The following is a 19,483-nucleotide window of genomic DNA, read 5'->3' on the forward strand; positions in this document are numbered from 1 at the left end:
TTGTCTGCACGTGTCTCCTGATGCCAGTGCCGCATCCACCCAGTGCTGTAGCTTTACAGAAAGCCTGCACATCGCTTGGTGTGAATTATTCAAATTTGTCCTTCATTTTCAGTACTGTTTTGGGTTTTTTAGATCTTTTGCCCTTCCATGTAAGTGTAGAATCACTTGTCCCATTTCTACAAAAAAAGCCTGCTGGAATTTTAATTGAGACTTTTTTGAAAGTATACTTCAGTCTAGGGAAAAATCATGTCTTAAAAATACTTAGTTTTCCAACTAAGAGCATGGCGTATGAACATAAAATCATTCTTATTTAGATTTTTCAAATTCTGCCAGCAATGCTTTACAATATTATGTCTATTCCATATACTTCATCCTATCGTAGTATTTTTTGAAATTTCAGTTTGCAAACTTTTCTTATTTTAGCATCTAGAAATATAGCTGATTTTTGTACATTTCCCTTCGATCCTGTGGCCCTTTTAAATCCACTGATTAGTTTTTGTGACATTACTTTTAGACTTTTGGGGGATTTTCTAGGTAGGCAATTATGTTATCCGTGACAGAGACAGTCTTAGTTCTTCTTTCTTTGCCAGGAGATGATTTTTTTGTACTTTTTCCTTCCATATGGCAATGCTGGAGGCTCCAGGAAAATGTTGGGACGAAGTGAAGGGAAGTCGACGCTTTGTCTTTGAACTTGGGGATAAACACTGGTTGTTTTCACCATGAATTCTCGCATCAACTGCACAGACTTTCTCCGTCTGGGGAGGTTCCTCTTCCATTCCTGGTTTGCTGAGGGGTTTGGTCTTCAATGTGTTGAATTTAGTGGAAAACCGGTCTCACTTCCCTTGAGCTGTTCGTCTGGTGCGCTGCATTGATGTTCAGATGTTTGTGGAGCCTGGCAGTGCTGGTGTGAGTCCCAGGGGATGTCAGGTGTGCTCTTCCCGCAGCTGCTGGCGCTGGCTTGGCGGTGCTTTGTTATGGATAGTCGCAGCTGTGCTTACGAGGGAGGTAAAGCTAATTTTCTCTCTTCTGGTGTATTCGTCTGGTTTTGGTATCAGTAATTCCAGCATCATAAGAAAAGTGGGAACATGTTTTCTCCTCTGTTGTGTTCTGGGAGGATTTGAAAGAGTTTACCAGTAAAGCCACCGGGGCCTGGAACTTTCTCTGCAGAAGAGACACAGCTCCTGCAACAGGGCCATTTGGGTCACCTGTTACTGAGTGAGTTTTGGTACTTCTCCTCTTTTAACAAGTTTCTCTATTTCACCCACGTTGTCCAATTCAACAGCACAAGGCTGTTCCTGACGTTCTCCTATCTCGCAGATCTCCGGTGCTTCAGTTGTACCCCACCCGCAAACCCTCAAGAAAGAGTTATGAACTTAAAAAGCCAAAAACTGAAATAAAAGTAAATAATAAAAGTACTGAATCTAAAAGGCAGGAAAACAAGGAAGAAGACAGATGGAACTAAAGATAATCACTGAGCCACAGGGTGACGACATCACACGCGGTGTTAATGGCTCTAGCACCTGGATTAAGAAGAGAATGACAGGTTGGATGAAAGGCGAGGCCAGCTCCTGCTGCTTTAGGCCGTTATTCACGAGGGAGATTAGAGATGAGAACGTCGAATCACCATCTCACGGCGCCCTTCATTTCTGCGTGGGTCCCCGTCTTCACCGGTGGCATGTCCTTTCTGCGTGAGCTGTGCCCGGCGGGGCTCGTGCTTTTGTGCAGCTCACACAATGCCTCCTTCACTCAGTGCCCTGGGGCGGCCGCTCCGGCCCCATCCTGTGCTTTGATGGTGCGGCTGGCCTGTCACTTTGGGGGGGTGCACCATGACCCTCGTCTTGGCCCCTCCAGGTGGTGGTTCTCATTTCTCCGGTTGCTTCCTGGGCCTTGTGCCCGTGGTCTCAGCAGTGTGACTGCATGTCTGGGGATGCTCTGTTCTGTTCCCCCCTGGGAACCCCCCTCAGATCACCCGTTTCTCAGGCTGACGTGTTGGTGTGTGGACAGCCCTAGAGAAGGGCTCCTTAACCTCTGTTACAGACTTGCCCTCAAATTTCCAGCAGACTGGTTTTTGTAATTCCAGGATTTCTGCTGAAATTCTGTTCGGGACGCATCCACTGTCACCGGGGCCTTTACTGACGTGCAGATCCGAGCACTTTAAGACCTGGTCTACACCCTTGTGCCCGCATCTGTGGGGCTGCCCACTGGTGGCTGCTGAGGTGACAATGGCTGGTTTAAACCCCTTGCTTCTGTCGGGGAAGGACAGCCTTTCTCACCCACCGCTGGGCGAAGCGGGAGGCTCTGGTGGGGGTGAGGGTGTTTGGCCCTGGGCTTCGTTGACCCTGAGGTCACCTGCCATCACAGAGACCTGCCAGCGGCCCCGTGGTGGCCTTGCCTGCAGCGGGTGAGAGGCCTGGCAGGCTGAGGCCTCCTGTGTCCTCCGTCCCAGCCCAGCCAGACCCCTGCTCGCTCTGCTCAGGCCCCCTCACCTGCTGGCCCTCTGGTGGTCTGCTGCCTCCTCCTGTTCCTTCTGGAACTTTCTGGAGGGGGTTTCCCTCTGGCCTCCTTCACTGGGTCCGCCTGAGGCCCTGCGTCCCCGAACCGTGGCGGTGGGATCTCTCGGTGCTGGTGCCCCTCTCCCCAGGGGCAGCCAGCCTGGCCCCAGTTTGGGGGTTCCTGCTTCCCCCGGGGCCGTGGCTTTCCTTGGGACTGGGGGCGCAGGAGGTTTACCTGCCCCATCACCCGTGGCGGATGGAGCTGCTTCATGTGACAGGAGGGAGACAAGGGGTCCACCTTCGTGGATCACAGCTAAAGGGGCTCCTTCTGGGGCTCGGGAAAGACCTGCAGGGCACCCATCTGCCCCCCACCCCGTGCCCCCACGCCACTCAGCTTTACGTCCCCTGTTGACATTTCTGATTTGTTTTTTCCTGGTTTCATTGCTACCGTCATTCCTCCTGTTTTTTTGCCAAAGGCAGCAAGCTGATGGGTTCGCCTGCCCTCGGTGGGGGCTTCTCATCCGTGTTCTGTCCACGTGGCCCCCTCCCAGCCTCGGCTTTGGGCCGGGCCAGCGCCTGTGCTTGCGTCTCTGCCTCCGATCAGCAGGGCTCCGCCGCGCCGGTCGTGGTGACGCACTGAGCATCTCTCCTCGGTTGCTTCCACACATTGTTGATTTTGGTGTGTGTGTTTTTATTGAAATTGAAGACAGCACACATAACTAAAATAAGTCCAATAAAACTGGTGGACAGTAGTAACTCGTGTTACAGTGTTATTATTTTGGAAATGTTATCCTCAGTCTGAGGAAAAAGTTGGTGTACTTTTCCTAATAATAAACTTGATGAATTTTGTGTATCTTTTAGAGATACCAGTAGATTGAACGTATTTTTCAGCATATAAGTGACTAATTAGGAAACCTGCTTTTTTATACCATCTTAATTATTTTTTATTTTAAAAAATTTTTATTGAAGTATAGTCAGTTTATAATGTGTTAATTTCTGGTGTACAGCATAGTGATTCAGTTATTCATACATATATTTCTTTTTGTATTCTTTTTCACTATAGGTTACTACAAGACATTGAATTTAGTTCCCTGTGCTCTATAGTAGGTCCTTGTTGTTTATCTATTTTATATGTAGTAGTTGGTATCTGAAAATCTCAGACTCCTAATTTATCCCTCCCTCCTTCCCCACCTGGTAACCGTAAGTTTGTTTTCTATGTCTGTGAGTTTGTTTCTGTTCTGTAAATAAGTTCACTTGTGTCATTTTTTAAGATTCCACATATAAGTGATATCACATGATCTTTGTTGTTCTTTCTGGCTTACTTCACTTACAATGACAATCTCCAGGTCCATCCATGTTGTTGCAAATGGCATTATGTTGTCATTTTTATGGCTGAGTAGTATTCCATTGTATAAATATACCACATCTTTACCCAGTCATCTGTTGATGGACATTTAGGTTGTTTCTGTGTCTTGGCTGTTGTAAACAGTGCTGCTGTGAACATTGGGGTGCAGGTTTCTTTTTGAATTATACTTTTCTCCAGATATATGCCCAGGAGTGGGATTTCTGGATCATATGGTAAGTCTATTTTTAATCTTTCGAAGAATCTCCATTCTGTTTTCCACAATGGCTGCACCAAGCTGCATTCCCACCAGCAGTGTTGGGGGGGTTCCCTTTTCTCCACACCCTCTTCAGCATTTGTTTGTGGACTTTTAAATGATGGCCATTCTGACTGTTGTGAGGTGATACCTCATTGTAAGTTTTGATTTGCATTTCTCTGATAATTAATGATATTGAGCATTTTTTCACATGCCTATTGGCCATTTGTATGACTTCACTGGAGAAATGTTAGTTTAAGTCTTCTGCCCATTTTTGGATTGGGTTGTTTATTTTTTTGTCACTGAGTTGTATGCGGTGTAAATCTGCTTTTAAAGTAAAGTCATTGACTTACTTTTGTTTCCACAGGCTGAAAGAAGGTGTGGATTAATTTCACAAGTGAGATTTGTAATGCTTTTTCAATTTGTCATAATCACTAGTCTTTTTTTCTCTCTTATTTACTCATTAAGTACTTTCCATCCAAAGACTAGTTAAAAGCCTTCAGGTACGCTGATGATACGTGCCTCTTGGCAGACTGCTGAGAAAACTTGCTCTTAACTTGCATGTTTCTGCTAGCAATCAGATAATTTAATATTGAAGACAGAGAACACCAGATGGCGACTGTATTGCTCCATAGCTTTAGGGAGTACAGCTGGTCCCCTGGGAGTTTGTTCTAAGTATTAGTATGTAATGAATTTCGAGGGTGAATGCCAATACCTCAAAGAAGTGATTCAGTTTCCTCAGTCAGGCATGATGTTTAGTACAGTCATGTGCTAACTGGAATTCTCAGGAAGTGGGGAGTGAAGTTATCATTTCTGTAACATTTGAAAACACAAAACTATGACATTAATTGCAAATTGACAAGGCACAATAAAACATTTTTGCTCCCCGGCGTACCTTCTTGTATTGGGATATTTATGGTGAGTAACTCACTCAGCCCTCCCAGTTTATTTCATTTCCCATAATCCTCTCATGGCTTTTGATTTAATAGTCATGTGCTGGGATGTGAGGCAGTATTTTTTCCCGAAAAATGCACAGTGCTGTGAACCCGTCTGTGTGGCTTAGACCTGCACATTCTCACCAAGTGACTCCAGACTGCTGGGCGCAGTCAGCCTCCAGCCTGGATGCCAGCAGTAAGGCAGGGGTGTTTCCAGTTCCCTCAAATCACCACCCAAACCTTTTGCTTTTTGTTGTTCTTACCAATCTGTTGGGTATTCTCAGCAACTTCATACAATTTTGAAATAAAATTTTAATTTTTATCCAGTTCGTAACTTCCTGTCTTATTTTCTCTCTTAGCCAAGCTGTGCTCAGTGTCATGCTTTGCTGGGTTTTTAAGACGACTGTTTGTCAGTGATTTGCAATCCGTCATGCTGTGATCAGAGGGTGTAGCTAGACTGACGATGGCTCTCCGTGGTTGACTTGGGGCAGTGTTTCACAGATGCTCTAAAACGAGTGTTTTTAAAATTCATACCGCTACTTTCAGGATTTGTAATCATGTTGTTTAAATCTTCTGTACGTTTCCTTGTCTTCTGCTTATTCCGATGGCAGCTGGGCTAAGTCGGATCGTACCCGCGTCTCCAGCTGCAGCTGTAATTGTGTTTGTCTGCAGAATTCAGCTGTCGGTCTTGTGAGGAGTATTTGCTGGACAGTATTTGTGTGTATTGATTGTTGTATCTCCTGATTTATTTCTCCTCTTGTCACTGTTTCTAAGGTCTTCTTGCTGATAGTAGATAATTTTTTCTCGTTGGTTTGTCACGGGTGGGTCTGGACTGCTGTGGCCCCCCTTCTGGGGCCACATGTCGTTTACATGTTGCCCTCCGTCTGTTCTCAGCCTTTTTGCCGTGTTTCCACGTGTCTTTATTTGTTGTCTGCGTATCTCACGTGGAGGGCTTTCCCTTGTCTGAGGGAAAATGCAGTGTCTTCCAGGATAAGCAATTACAGGTCAGCCAATAATGATCATTTTTTCCCTCTTTTTTCTAATCATTAAACATCGTATTTCTGTTTCCTGCCTTAATTTAGCTAGGACTTTTCAGAACAGTGTTAAATGGTAGTGGTGATAGCTGAAATATTTTATAGTAAGTTTTTTATATCTGTTAATAGAATCATAAGACTTTATTTTTAATTTTTTAATTTTTAAAAAAATTTGGTTTTTTTTGTCCTTGGAGCCATTCTGTCATCTTTAGAGAAATACCCGGTCCCTCAGGATGGACTCTGTGTATATAAATTAATCAAGATCAATCCAGTGGTCAAAATCTTTAAAAGAGGAGCTGTCATCATCTGACTGTAAACATTTTTGTGCATTATTTATTCTCATAAGGAGTTTTAGGCGAGATTGCTTCTTCTGTAACTACATTCTCACAGAGTGAATCTGTGAGTTTCTGTTACCAGATTGGAAAAAAAAATAACAAATAGTTGATCACGACAAAAGACAGCAGCGGCGGCACAGCCAATTCTGCATGTGAAACGGAATGACGGCGTCTCACAGCGTCTCCTCGGGAAGCTGCCCCGTCGAGGAGTCAGGCCGCGGTACCCCTCGTGAAGCCCTGGGCTTCCGCCCCTCATCCTCCCACTCAGGTCCAGTAGCATCCAAACTGGGCACTGCGCCACCTTCTTTTGTGATAGTGTGAGTTTCCACGTAAATAAATTCAGTGTGGTAAAGGTGGGCGTTAGCTGGTTTACAAGAGGGTGTCTCTGGACAACTTGTTGTAACATGTCTTAACTGCATGATTGCTTTGACACGTGCAACTCAGGTTTGCTTCCTAACAAGTTCACAGAATGTTCAGGTTGACGCCGAGGACCTGCTAGACTCAGGAGCTAAAGTCTGTGTTCTTAAAAAAGTTAGAAGCATGTCCTGCTTTATCTGCAGAGTCAAACGTGCCCGACACCCACCCTGAAATGTCGGGCACACTTGAAATGTTTAGATGCATTAAGTATTCCTCATTTCTACCTGCAGTTTGTTCTTCCCAGATGAGCCCGTATTTTTATGTTTCTTCCCTTTTGCAGAATGAAATCTTTACTCGAAATGCTCACCTTGTCAGTGGGTTCCTCTTTGCACGCCCACAAGTTCCTGCAAAATGCACAGAGCTCATGCGGCCTGGCTGCTGGAAGTGACACCCTTACGTGTAACGTGCATCTTCACTGCTACTTTTGGAGGCAGAGTTAATCCCCATTTAAAATATACACAGGATTGTTTTGACAGCTTCAGCCATGGCATCTGCGTGACTGAGCTGAATTCTGCTAATTATAAACGAGGATTCATTTACTTTGTTTTGATTATTTTAATGCCTTTTATGACTTTTAATGTGTGTACATGTCTCTCTTCCCAACTGTTTCTCTCACAATTAGATTTCACTTTAAAATACAGTTTAAGGAAGTAGATACCTATTTTAAATAACATTGAAACACTTTCTGTGTGTCAAATCCAAGTTATTCAAATGCTATGCAGTTGTGTTAGGATTCTTTTGATCTTTGTGGCTCGTTAGAACAGTCTATTCTTGCAGAAATAGAAATCCTTCAACAGCGTGGAGCCCTACCTTTTTTCTCCTCAAAAAGTGCATCCTGAGTAGGTCATTATTGACAGGCCTTGCTTGTTTCCATTGATGGCTATAAATCCACTGGGATGGCGGAATCAGACATCTGAGCGGCAGTTACAAGGTCAGTGTCACTGCTTGAAGCTGGGCTCTAAACAAAGTTTAAAATGGAAGATTAAAATACGTTATATGGCATTTTCCTGGACTATGGAAAAATATAAGCCTGTTTCTCGGCAGCCCTGGGCGGCTGTGTCCCCGGGAAGCAGTCTTCCTGGGGGAGGACTGGGTTGGCGTTGAAACCTCCCGCATCCTCCCTGGACAGCTGGTCAGAGGCACTGACTGCTGACTCTAGGGTCCCTCCTGTCCATCGTGGGCGGGGCTCGGGACTGAACCATTGGACGGAGGGTGTCAGCCTTTGAGGAAGGGGGGTGTTTGAGTCAAGGCCCGATTCCCAGCCGGAACCTGCTCCCCGGGACCTGTGCAGACCCCCCTCCTGCCTTTCATTTCCACCCCCTCCGGAGGCCTCTTATTTCCTTCTCATCCTCGGTTTCCAACCGGATTGTTCCATTTGGTAATATTTTCTTTAGGATTTTCACATTGATGTTGACAAGGGGGAATTGACCAGTAAATTAATTCTATTGCAGCCTCCTTGCTGGATTTGGCGTCCAGCTTAGTTTGAGTTTATAAATGAGTGAAGTGGTGTTCCGTATTTGTTTTTCTGGAAGAGTTTGTGTCATAGCGTCATCCTTCCGGAGATTTGTGGACTTCCCTGATGCAGCTATGCAGCCCTGGGCTGTGCTCTGTGAAAGGATTTAGTGACGCGTTCAGGTTTAAAGCAGGTGTAGTCGTGTTCACACGACAGCGGTGACGAGCAGGAGATGGGGTGGGTGCAGCTCTTCCAGCAAGGCTTCATCTACAGACACAGGCCTGGGGCTGCCCCGAGATTAGCGGTGGCTTTCAGCCTTGGCTTTATAAAAATAAAAAATATATTAAAGATGTAAATTTTCTTTGAAGGACTGTTTCAAAGAGTTTTAACCTCATATCCATTAAAAATACATCCTTATTTCCACTTGACTTTTCCACCCTGATCCAGTGGTCATTTGGAAGTATATCGCTTAACTTTGAAGGAGAGGAGATTTTATATCATCTTCCACTGCAGAGTACGTGGGAGGACACAGTCTGAGCGATTCTGACCCTTTGAGAGTTTTGAGGGCTTCTTCCAGGCCAGCAGTAGGTTTGGTTTCAGTCCACACACGTGCGCACTTTAAAAACCAGCGTCCTGCAGCTGCCAGTGCCCTCGAGCTTCTGCTTCTGCTGCTCAGATCAGTGCAGTGCTGATGTGTTCGTGCTTTTTGAAAAATGTAGGTAAACAGATTCATTAATTTTAAACTCTGAAGTCTCCTCTTAGTTAAGATCCTAGGAACGTATCAAGGATTCTGTTTTCTTCCCAAGGTGAAGATTTTTAAGCAGGAATGTCAATTCTACTGAGTTATTAGAATGACTAATTCTCCCACTCCCCTCCCCCCTCCCTCCCCTCCCCTCCCCCTCCCTCCCCTTCCTCCCCTTCTCCACCCTCCCCCTCCCCGTCCACATCATCCCGCACCCCCGTTGTCCCTTCCTGTCTCCCCAGCACCCCAGGGAAGCTGTCATAACGGGGGTTTGATGGCATTTTGTCTGGCCTACAATCCCCGGGTCATGAGCTCACCCTCCAGGAAGGTGAGCTTAAATTCAGAGACGCGTGTCCTTCTCGAGTCTGAGGAATTACATGCCCGTGGTCAGAATCCTGCATTTTCGCGCAGTCTCACAGTGCTTTGAAAAGCCGTGCCCTGCGTTGTGACGGGAAGCGGACGCCGCTGTGTGGCTGTCGGTGACGGTCCTTGTCTGCGAGCGCTGTCGGCGTGGCGCGCGGGAGGCGGCCGAGTGGCTGCGTCCTCCTCGGTGACGCCTGCCTGTCTGTGCGGGCTGTGCCCGCCCTCCGCTGCTCCTGGGAAGCGTCCTGCGGAGGCCGGTGACGCTCAGCCCTCCGGTCCCGAGCTTGCCGGTGGCAGCGGGGCCCCCGGGTCCCCGCCGGCCGCGCCGCGGGACGAGGGGGCGCTGCGGCCCCGCGGAAGCCCCGCCCGGAGGCGGCCCGGGCCTGTGCCTCTGCCGTCCGCAGCGCCAGCAGCCTCCTCCGGGGGTCCTTGGAGGGCGCCCCCCCCTACCCCCCGGTGCCCGGGGACGCCTCGTCCTTCCGGGCCGCGTTCAGCAGGCGCTCTGGCTCTGGCCGGGTGCGCGAGGGGAGGCGCCGGGTGCCGCGCGCCCACATCACTGACTGCGCGAAGGTTGCTGCGGGGCCGCCGCTCCCTCTGGGAACGGGAGGCTCGGCCCTGCGCGGTGGTGGCGCAGCCGGGGCTCCCCCGGGAGCTGGCCAGGTTCCGGGGCGGCCCCGCCCGCAAATCCTCAGGCGGAGCAGCGCAACTGACCCCTGCCGCAGCGGGTCCGTCTTCCTGGCGGACAAGCAGGCAGTGTGCTGCTTCTTCCATCACCTGAGCTTGAACTGACGCAGTTTACGGATTTTCACAGAAAGCACATTTTCAGTTGAAGAAACTAAATTAGGAAAACAAAGCGGGGAAAATTGAATCATGTAACTAATTTCAATTGAATTCAGTAAGGGTTCACTGAAATATATGGTTAAAAACCTGCAATTTTAGAAGTTAAAAAAATACCGCCAAAACGAGCTGTTTTTTCCTTCTCCGTCCCTCGCATCTTTACATCTTTACTTCGTTCAGAAAACGTTTGCTTCGCATTCCTGTCGGTCCAGCGCGTGGGCGCTGAGCAGGCCAGGCGGTCAGCTCTGTCACTGTGTCTGGCATATGAGACGTGGGCCAGGACCTCCAGCAGACACGAGCGTGCTGGCTGACACTAGGGCCAGAGAGACTGCACTTTCACAGCCAAGTGTCCCCCATCTTCCCCTCCCATCCGTGAGACCCCAGCGGGTTTCTCAGCTGTAGGGGGGGTGTTGGGAGGGGGAGGGGACAGCCGGGGTCGAGGACAGCAAGAGAGGGTCTGGACCAGTGCAGCGTGGAGGTAGGTCTGTGGCTGGAGTTAGTGATGACAGTCACAGGAAACACCCCAGGAAAGGTGACAAGCCCCCGCCCAGGCCTCCTGTGTCTGGAGCTGGTCTGCGTCAGTGACAGAAGCAGGGCTGAGGGGATTCAGGCATCAGCGCAGGGGACCCTGGCCCTCCCTGTTTCAGCCACTCCAGTGGGTGGCAGGGGAGAAGGGAGCCCCCCTGGGTGCACAGGTGCTCCACCTTCTCGAGTTTATGCTTGAGCCAGACAAGCTCTGCATGGGGTAGCCAGGGAGGCGGGCAGATCGCCGGCCCTGGTGTCCGGGCCCCGGCACCTCTGTGCCGTCCTGCCTCTTTGAGTGTTCAGCCAATTCAGACAGGCTGTTGGGGATGTTTTCTGTGCTCATTTTTTGTGTTATTAACACAATTTAAATGGTGGAAGCATTTCGTGGTGTTCCCTGAAAACAGCCACGTGGGTCACCAGGTGTGCAGGGGAGTGCCATGCTGGTTCGGCAGGTGGGCCGTGGGCTGAGGCCTGCACTTCCACAGTGATTCAGGGGTCCCTCCCTCCTGGCCTGGGCCTTCCTTCTCCAGCTGTCAGGTGCACAGAAGCTAATGCTGAGTGTCTCAAATTCCTGGTGCTCAGACCGCATCCTATGGGGATTAGACCCAGGTCCCTGGGGGAGGCACCAGGCGGGGCTCTGCAGACCCGGCACTCCAGGCTGACCAAGTGACGCACTGGGACTCAGCATTACCCTCACTGAACCCGGGCCTCCTCCAGGACCCCTCAGGGAGCACTGCCCCCCACCCCAATTTTCCTTCTGCTCCGGATTGTGACCTTGAACATGAGGGAGCTGTTAGCCCAGGAAGGGCCTCTCCTGCCAGGACAGTGGAGGGACAGAGGCAACACTAGGTTGCACCCTCGCTCCTGGGACCTGGCTGGGGCTCCGTGTGCCCTGGGGCCATCCTCTGGTCCTGGCCTGAGGACTAGACCCCTGTGACCTCTCCAAGTGCCCGTTCTCCCCTCTGTCCTTCCTCCCAGGTGCAGGGCTGTGCCTGAGACCATGCTGGCCAGAGCCTTGGTGCAAGCGTAAGACAGATGGGAGGTCGTCAGGTGCAGGCCCGGGATCCACGCCCACCTGGGCGGCCAGGGGCTGCTCAGCCAGGGAACATTTCTGTGATGTCCACACGGGAGGAGGCGACTTCTGCTAATTGATCCAAAGGTGTCTTCCTGACTCATCACCTGCTAAGAACACCTGGTACATTATCTTCTGTAATTACTAAATCTCCAATCAGTACTTCCCAACAAACGCAGGTGGAATTGCTTGGTGTGTGGGGAGGACAGAAAACACCTTGTTCCCAGCCTCCCTGGAGGGCGGGCTGGCGGGCGGGCGCTCCATGCCTCATCCCGGGGCATGTCTGATGGAGTCACCATCCCATCTGTGCATTCAGTGACTGTAACCCTGACATCGTCCTGCTTATTGTCAGTGTTGTCACCTTCCTGCTCCAAAACAACAGATCTCCATGCAGATTATTATTTGGATCTTTATTGAAAGTTATCATTTTCACTCAAATAGCTTTGGTCAAAGTGAAAAATGCGAAGTAGAAAAATAGATTAAAATAAAGTACTATTAAAATGTTCAAGCTTTTAAAAACGTGAGGACTAATTATCCTGTAAAAACATGTTTCACAAACTTAGTTACTGGGAGAAAAGGGATAAACTGGGAATTTGGGATTAGCAGATCCTAACTACTGTATATAAAATAGATTTAAAAAACAAGGTCCTGCCGTACGCCACGAGGAACTCTGTTCAATACCTTATAATGACCTATGATGAAAAAGAATGTGGAAAGGAATATCTGTGTACATGTGTAACTGAATCACTGTGCTGTGCACCAGACACTAACACAACATTGTAGATTGACTATATTCAATTAATAAAGAAATAAAATGTTCAAAAAAAAAGTTTTACACCCAATTCTCTGAAGACAACTCGGGAAGACACAGTAAAGATTCCAATGCTGTGCATTACGCTGGGCAGGCCCGCGTCAGCCGAGTGCGGACGGCCCAGCCGTCGGTGCTGGCCGTGCGGGCGAGCTCTAGGCTCCCCTGGCCTCACTGCCCCGTCCCCACTGTCTCCGCAGACCAAAACCAGGACCGCACTGCTGCGCGACCCAGGGTCTGGACACGCCTACGACGTCCGGCTGAAGCTGACGAAAGAGGTACTGACAGTTCAAAAGCAAGACGTCCTCTGTGTCAGTGGCAGCAACCACAGTGCGAACGTCAGTGCTCCCGCGTCTGCAGGCCCCAGGGGTTTGTCCCAGACTGTCCCACCCCGATGAGCCCAGAGGGTCTCCCCAGGCAGAGCCGCCCACGGGTGGTCCTGCGGGACCTGCCGGACTCGGTCCTCCGCCGAACCTAGAGGTCCCACCACTGGCCTTCGTTGTCGCAGAGCAGACTGTCATTGTCAACATTTTATCACTTGCGCTCTCCCTGACGTTTTATGAATGTATTTTCCTTGCGGAGCTTTACATTAAAAACACCCCCAAACACTGCAGTCAGGTTGGGCATAGTTTCATTGGAAGCTAGAGGGCAGTGATGTGACAGTCACATCTACTCCCTGACAGAATAGTAACCCGAGGGTTTCTGTCCAGAACGACTTGCAGCACATGCTCAGGCAGGTGCTTTTTCAGTGTCAGGTTATCGACCTTGTCCCTGCATCCGTGGGTACAAATCAGGATCTTCAGGTGAAGCTCGGTCTTTCTTGGCTGCAGACTTACAGATGAAGTGTCCTTAACAGCAAGCAGCTTTTGTGTTAGATGCACTAGAATACTGAATGAAGATTAGGGTGAAGGGTCTTAGCTCAGAGTTTACCTGGGCCTCCCGCCGACGATGTGTTAAACACACAACATACTGTATCTGAAGCCGTGGTCCAGTTTCCCACTTCCTTCCAGGAGGTTTTGCTGGCCGTGGATATAGACGTGCATCCTGCTGACGAGTCTCTGCGCGTTGTCAGCTCAGTTGTTCCTCTCCCCTTTGACTACACCCCCCATCGGCCACAAAACCTGACGAGCAAGAAACCGTGTAGAGGAGAGGACTTTCCTTTTGTGTGTTTTGTTTTGTTTGTTTTGGGGGGAGAGGTAATGTGGTTTATTTATTTATTTTTGATGGAGGCGCTGGGGATTGAACCCGGGACCTCGTGTCTGCTGAGCACACGCTGAGCCCTCCCCTCCCTCAGAGTGTCTTTGAAAGTATCCCCGAAGCACTTCCATCCCCAGTTCGCAGTGACACGGGCTCTGGGGACACCTGCTTTGGGTGGTTTCCGAGTCCTGTGGCCTTTGTGCTGGAGGTGAACTGGACGGGCGCCTCCTCCGGGGCGGCGGTCCCGCACTCGGCATTTCCTCATGAGATGCAATGCCATGACCTTGCTGGGGAGGCCTGAGCCTGCCATATGTCCACACAGGCTCTCGTGACTCTCAAAACTCACGTCTCCACCTGAAATCCTCCTCCATCTGCCCTGACCCAGGTCCACCCTCCCTCCTGTGCCATAGGTCTGCCTCCCCAGGTCTGGGTCTGGCTGCTGCATCTGGGGAGGGTCCCCCCACGGGTCCGGGACCTGTGGGGCCAGACCAGGAGGCGGTCCTTCCCGCCATCCTCTGGAGAGCTGCAGACTCAGATCCTGTGTACCCCGCCCTGGGGCCTCTCTGCACCCTGCAGACCCCCTTGTTCTCCACCAGCCCCGAAAAGACCCTGCTAACACCCCCATGTCTGCTTTCTTTCTGAAAGTGGAGAGGTCTTGTCCCATCTTCGTGTGGCCCTGGCAGTGTCCATTCCTTTGCTCATTTCCCTGCAGCAGCTCTGGACGCCATGGGGTGGGGCTGGGGAGGGAGCCATGGGACCACTCTAACCACTTGAAAAAAATGACCCTTCTTAATAGTGAATTTGTAATCTCTAGAAGATCTCAGACAAGTTATAGTAAAAACACACAATGTTTCTAGGCTATTTCGTCCAGGAAAAATAACCTACACTTTTAAATTCTATTCAGTGTCAGATTTTCTGCCCAAGGTTAAGTTCCTGATGAAAATTATAGATTCCTTCTTAAGAAAAATGGGTGTATATTCAGACCCATAAATGTATGTTTTCATTTTCAAGTGATTTATTGAAGCCCTGAAGCGTGATGTTAGTGTTTCCTGCCCTAAAATAAGGGTGTGGGTGGGGACACTGGGTTCACATGGCTTTGTACCCAGTCTCCGCCCCTCCTTACTGCTCTCTGCTGGTTCCCTAGGAAGCCCTCTGTTTTAGGAAAGTAGTGGACATGTGCTTGAGTAAACACACGTATCTGGGCTGGACAGTTGGGAGGGGCGTTCAGAGGACATTTCCGTGCCTAGATGAACATAGTCAGTTACTGAGATCAGAATCTCTTCTGAACCTCAGTTACAGAATCACGTTGGGCTCAATCCCATTGGTTTGAGTTGCAGCTGAAACCCTGTGCTCTTCAGCTGATTATAAAAATAAAACTAACCTTGACATGAGAATTTATCGTGTGTTTGGAGGATAAGAAAGACTCCTTTTAGCAAAAGTCAGGGCTGTTTTTACAGAGTCAGAACCCCTCTGAGGGACACCAGAGCCTCGACTCTCAGTATGTTCCTAGCTGGATGTTTCCATGTTAACTTCCACCAGAGAACCTGGTTGAGGAAAATTATTTTCCATTTAAAATTTTTCTGAAGAGCAGGAAAGGAAGATACAACGATTCCACAGTGGATCAGCGGAAGAAATGAGTGTGAATTTACAGCTCACCAACCTCGAGTTCCTGTGTGGCTCCCGGGAGGTGAAAACTTGTCGTCGGAGTCAGTTCAGCCGGGTCGCGGAGTCTGCATTGTAGATGGGAAAGTCCAGCAGAAGGCGGCTGGTCACGGGGGCCCCGAGACCGGGTCAGCGTCTTAGAGCAAACGCCTCGATTGTCAGGCCCCGCGAGCTCAGATGCCGTCACTGAGTCTGTGGACGGCTCACGCTGGTGTTTTGATTTTCAAGATCAGTTTTCTTAATGGGAGGTGCTACTGATGATTGATTCTCACATTTCGGGCTCTTCTCAGTGGGAGGTCCCTGCTCACTTCAAAGGCAACACACCTTTGACTCAGCACTTACTCAGAAGTGAGCCTGGAGGAGTCTGGTTCTCTTGAAGCTTAACACAGAGTTCACACGGAACCCTACACCTTGGGCTGCGCTTACGTGCTGATTGCCTGAGAAGACACGGTTGCGTAGACTTGCATTTTGTTTCCTTGAACCTACTGGCAAGAAGGTAAGTGTGGTATCAGTTAAGGGTGGGGGGTGTTCTCAATCCAAAAGAGGGAGGGCTAATGTAAAACTAAATCTGCTCCTTAGTAAAACCAATGTATTCTTAACCCTGCTGATCCAGCCTCCGAACTTGGAATCTAAGAGTTCACACTTCATTTATGTTCCTCTTTCCTGACATCAACATGGCACTTTGAAGACTCCCAATCTCTGGGTTTGCTGACTCCCTCCTAAGAGAGTGTGCGCTCTGCAGCGTCAAAGAGCTCGCTCGTTCTGTTTCAGTTTGTGTTTGGATTGCTTTATTTTTGTAACTGTCGCTGTACATTTGACACAGTTTAATTTTCTAAACTCCACATTTACATTTGTGGTTTAAATGAATGTGGTGAGGAAGTTACATCTAAACACATTCCACTGAAGGAACACGTTCCAGGATCTCTGTGTTGTATCTGGCACTTAGAGTCACGGCACATTTGCGGCTGGAATGAATCTGGGAGATTCCACACCCTCGCATTCCTGTTTGGGAAGTTGGGATTCATGGAGAAGGAAGTTGTTGTCTGAGCTCATGGAGCATGATTACAGAATCGGGGCAGTGTCTCAGCAGCTCCTCGGCTAGTTTGTGACCCAGCGGGTGCTGCGTGTTGGGTTCCCAAGACAGCACAAGCCCAGAGACGTGCGGGATGTTCCCAGAGACACAAACGTCAGTGATGCTGAGGATGCTCAGTGACGCGGAAGTCTTGTGAACTCTGGGAGGGCCAGTCCCCGAACCTGGTGTGCCCCCAGCGTGACCTGACGAGGGGTTCAGCGTGGACACCAGGAGACAGCCGGGGGGAAGCCAGAGGGAGGACAGACCGGCCCCCTCCCTGCCTGGAGGAGGAGAGCCCGGGGTCACAGCTGCGGTGTGTGGACCTGAAAACAAAGCCCGCCCCATGGGAGGGAAGAGTCCTCCCTGCCTGGCACTGGCTCCAGAAGGAAGAGGGACCCTCACCCCCGCCCTCCCTGCTTTGGGTCTGCGGCTGGGATTCACCGGTCCCTGTGCCATGAAAGCCCCGCGCGGATAAAGGAGGCTGTAGGGCTGCCAGGTCTGGGGGCCCCGGTCCGCGCAGGGAGAAGCGGCGTGTCCCTTCTGCAGGAGCACACTTCACATTCGGGTCTGAGGTGACTCCCCAGTGCAGGTTCCCGGGGGCCTGTGGAGAGGAAGCCACGGGGAAGAGGACGGGGCAGGGACGCAGGGAGGAGAGGGTGGTGACGTGGGCCCGCAGAGATCCCCTGCCTGGGCGTCCGGCGCCACACGGTGCACACGTTCACTACGTCTGAAGACACGAGAGAGGCCCCGCCAGTGCGGCCGGGAGGGAGGGCCGTGCACGGTGACCCAGCAGGCGTGGAACCAACCAGAGAGGACAAGTTCAGGGAAGGAGAGCAGTCTCGGGGTGCGAGCTAAACAGCACGTCTGTCAGAAAGAAAGCTTCAGCCGTGAAACAGTGAGGCTGGTCTGAGGGGCCCGCAGAGGGTGGGGGGGAGCGCCAGGGGCTGAGGGGCCCGCAGCGGGGGAGCACCAGGGTCGGCAAATAGAGAAGAGCAGGTCGGAGGCCTGCAGGGCGGCGCGGGTGCTGCTGGGGCCGTGGAGACAGGGAAGCGGAGGGGCTCGGGGGGCAGTGGGCTCCTCGCTGGTGAAGGACATCAGTCTGTGGCTCGGGCCCCAGGGGACCCCTGGAGGGAGAGACGCCCACTTCCCTGCCTGAAACGCGCGCCCGGTTTGTGAGGGGGTGTGCGGGCCCCACAGGGGGCGGGGTCTGCTGGCCCCTCCTCTCTGGGGGGGTCTGTGTCCTGTCAGAGTCCGGTCTTCCCCAGGGAAGGTGTGTCTGGCTAACATCACACATCTGTGGCCTGACGGTAGAAGGTAGAATCGGGCCCGCGTATTTTAGCTCTGCATCCACCCGACCCCACAGCTGTCGGCCCTCCCTTCCCCGTAAACGTGTCCCGTCGGGGATGCTTAGATCCAGGCACACGGGCCCCCCTGCCCGGGACCGCGTGCACCTCACGTCCGGGCCTGGCTTCCTGGGTTTCCCGCGTGTGTCTTTGCAGCTGTGCGAGCGAGTGACTGAGGGGTGAGTTACCCAGTGCAGAGAAAGGTGCTCAGTAAGACCACTGACTGAGCAACCTCTGTGAAGCGCTAACTGGCCGCCACGGGGCCGACGAGAGGCATTGCAGGTGGTCCCAGGGCCGTCACAATGGTCCACTGAACTGGTTAAAATCAAAAAAAAAAAAAAAAAAGTTAGGTTTATGATTTACATAACATGTCCTGTGAAGAATGTCAACAGATTTTAATTTTAGTTCAGATGAAGGAGTTAAGCTTGGATTACGGTCTCCACGACAGGCGACGTGGTTGCCGTGACGCTGGCCAAGGACACGGCAGTTTCTGATCAGTTCTGCGTGTGACACGCAGCACAATCCTGTCATCGCTCTTTTGTTATAAAATCAACGCACTGTTTCGACTTCTCTCCGCTTAGTTCGACGTGCTTTCTGGAGCACCCTTTTCCTTTCTGTTCTTTGGGTTTATAGATCAGAAGTAGGTACCGCCTGTATTTTAGTATTTAACTTAAAGAACGATTTTACTCTCGTCTGTAATCTTTGTTGCTGTATTTCCTGTGCTAGTAATTACTGGTTTCCCACCAGACACTTTATCCTGCAACCCAAACTGCAAGTAACTTAGTAACAAAACAGCCCTTCTGAACTCACTGGACGTACTTCCTCGGCATTGTCTTTTTCCCTTAGTATCTATTTGTTGGCAGACATTTATTTCTGAATTTTTTCCATTTTTCCCAAGACCTCAATTGAAAACCCATTTGTTCTCAGTTTCTGAAAACTGATTTCTACACATGCATTCACACCATAAATTGACTCTGGGTCCCGGGTCTTTTTCTTTGGAGTCATTGGTGTGGAAGCTTTAGGAAGAGAGGGAAGAGAGACCCGGACCCCGACCTGCAAGACCCTTCCAGGGTGTTTGCTCCCGTCGGGGACCTGGGGCCTGACACCCTCCTCCCACACCCTCCCCAACATCAAAATCCACTAACATCTGTTTTCTGAAAAAAATTGAGAAGGTTTTGTGTGTGTGTGAGAACTAAAATCCTCAGAAAATTCTCCTAAATTGCTAACATTAACAATCCCTCTTTCAGGCTCTTCCGTCATGTGTGTCGTGAAAGCCTGCTGGCTCTTGACTGCAGGTGGTCCCGGCGGTGATGTCGGGGGGCTGGGGTGGGGCGAGGCTGGAGCGTGGAATCACCAGTGACCGGGGGTGTGGGTGAAGGTGCCCCGGGCCTGGGGAGGGGGACAGCAGGCCTGGTGGCATCCCTCACAAGGGCCAGTTTTATCTTTGTAACCGGCTGAAGCCCACCTCTGGACACTGCAATGTTCTGATCTGAGCCTCAGCTTGCAGCTGTAACAGATGGGAAGTTCGCATTAAGCCCCAGTTGCAGTGTCTGATGTGGACCTGTGCAGCTTTGCTGAGCGAGGCTCACATGGCGGGG

The 19,483-nt window shown here is 50.5% G+C and overlaps 1 protein-coding gene across 1 annotated transcript in view; it reads left to right on the forward strand.

Moving 5' to 3' along the window:
* SNTG2 (syntrophin gamma 2) overlaps nt 1-19,483 on the forward strand; it is a 121,957-nt gene that overhangs the window by 24,367 nt on the left and 78,107 nt on the right. Inside the window, 1 exon segment of the mRNA XM_032497939.1 lies at nt 12,812-12,949. Coding sequence (XP_032353830.1) covers nt 12,812-12,949 — 138 coding nt within the window.

Source organism: Camelus ferus, chromosome 15 (assembly GCF_009834535.1).
Source record: "Camelus ferus isolate YT-003-E chromosome 15, BCGSAC_Cfer_1.0, whole genome shotgun sequence".
NCBI lineage: Eukaryota > Metazoa > Chordata > Mammalia > Artiodactyla > Camelidae > Camelus > Camelus ferus.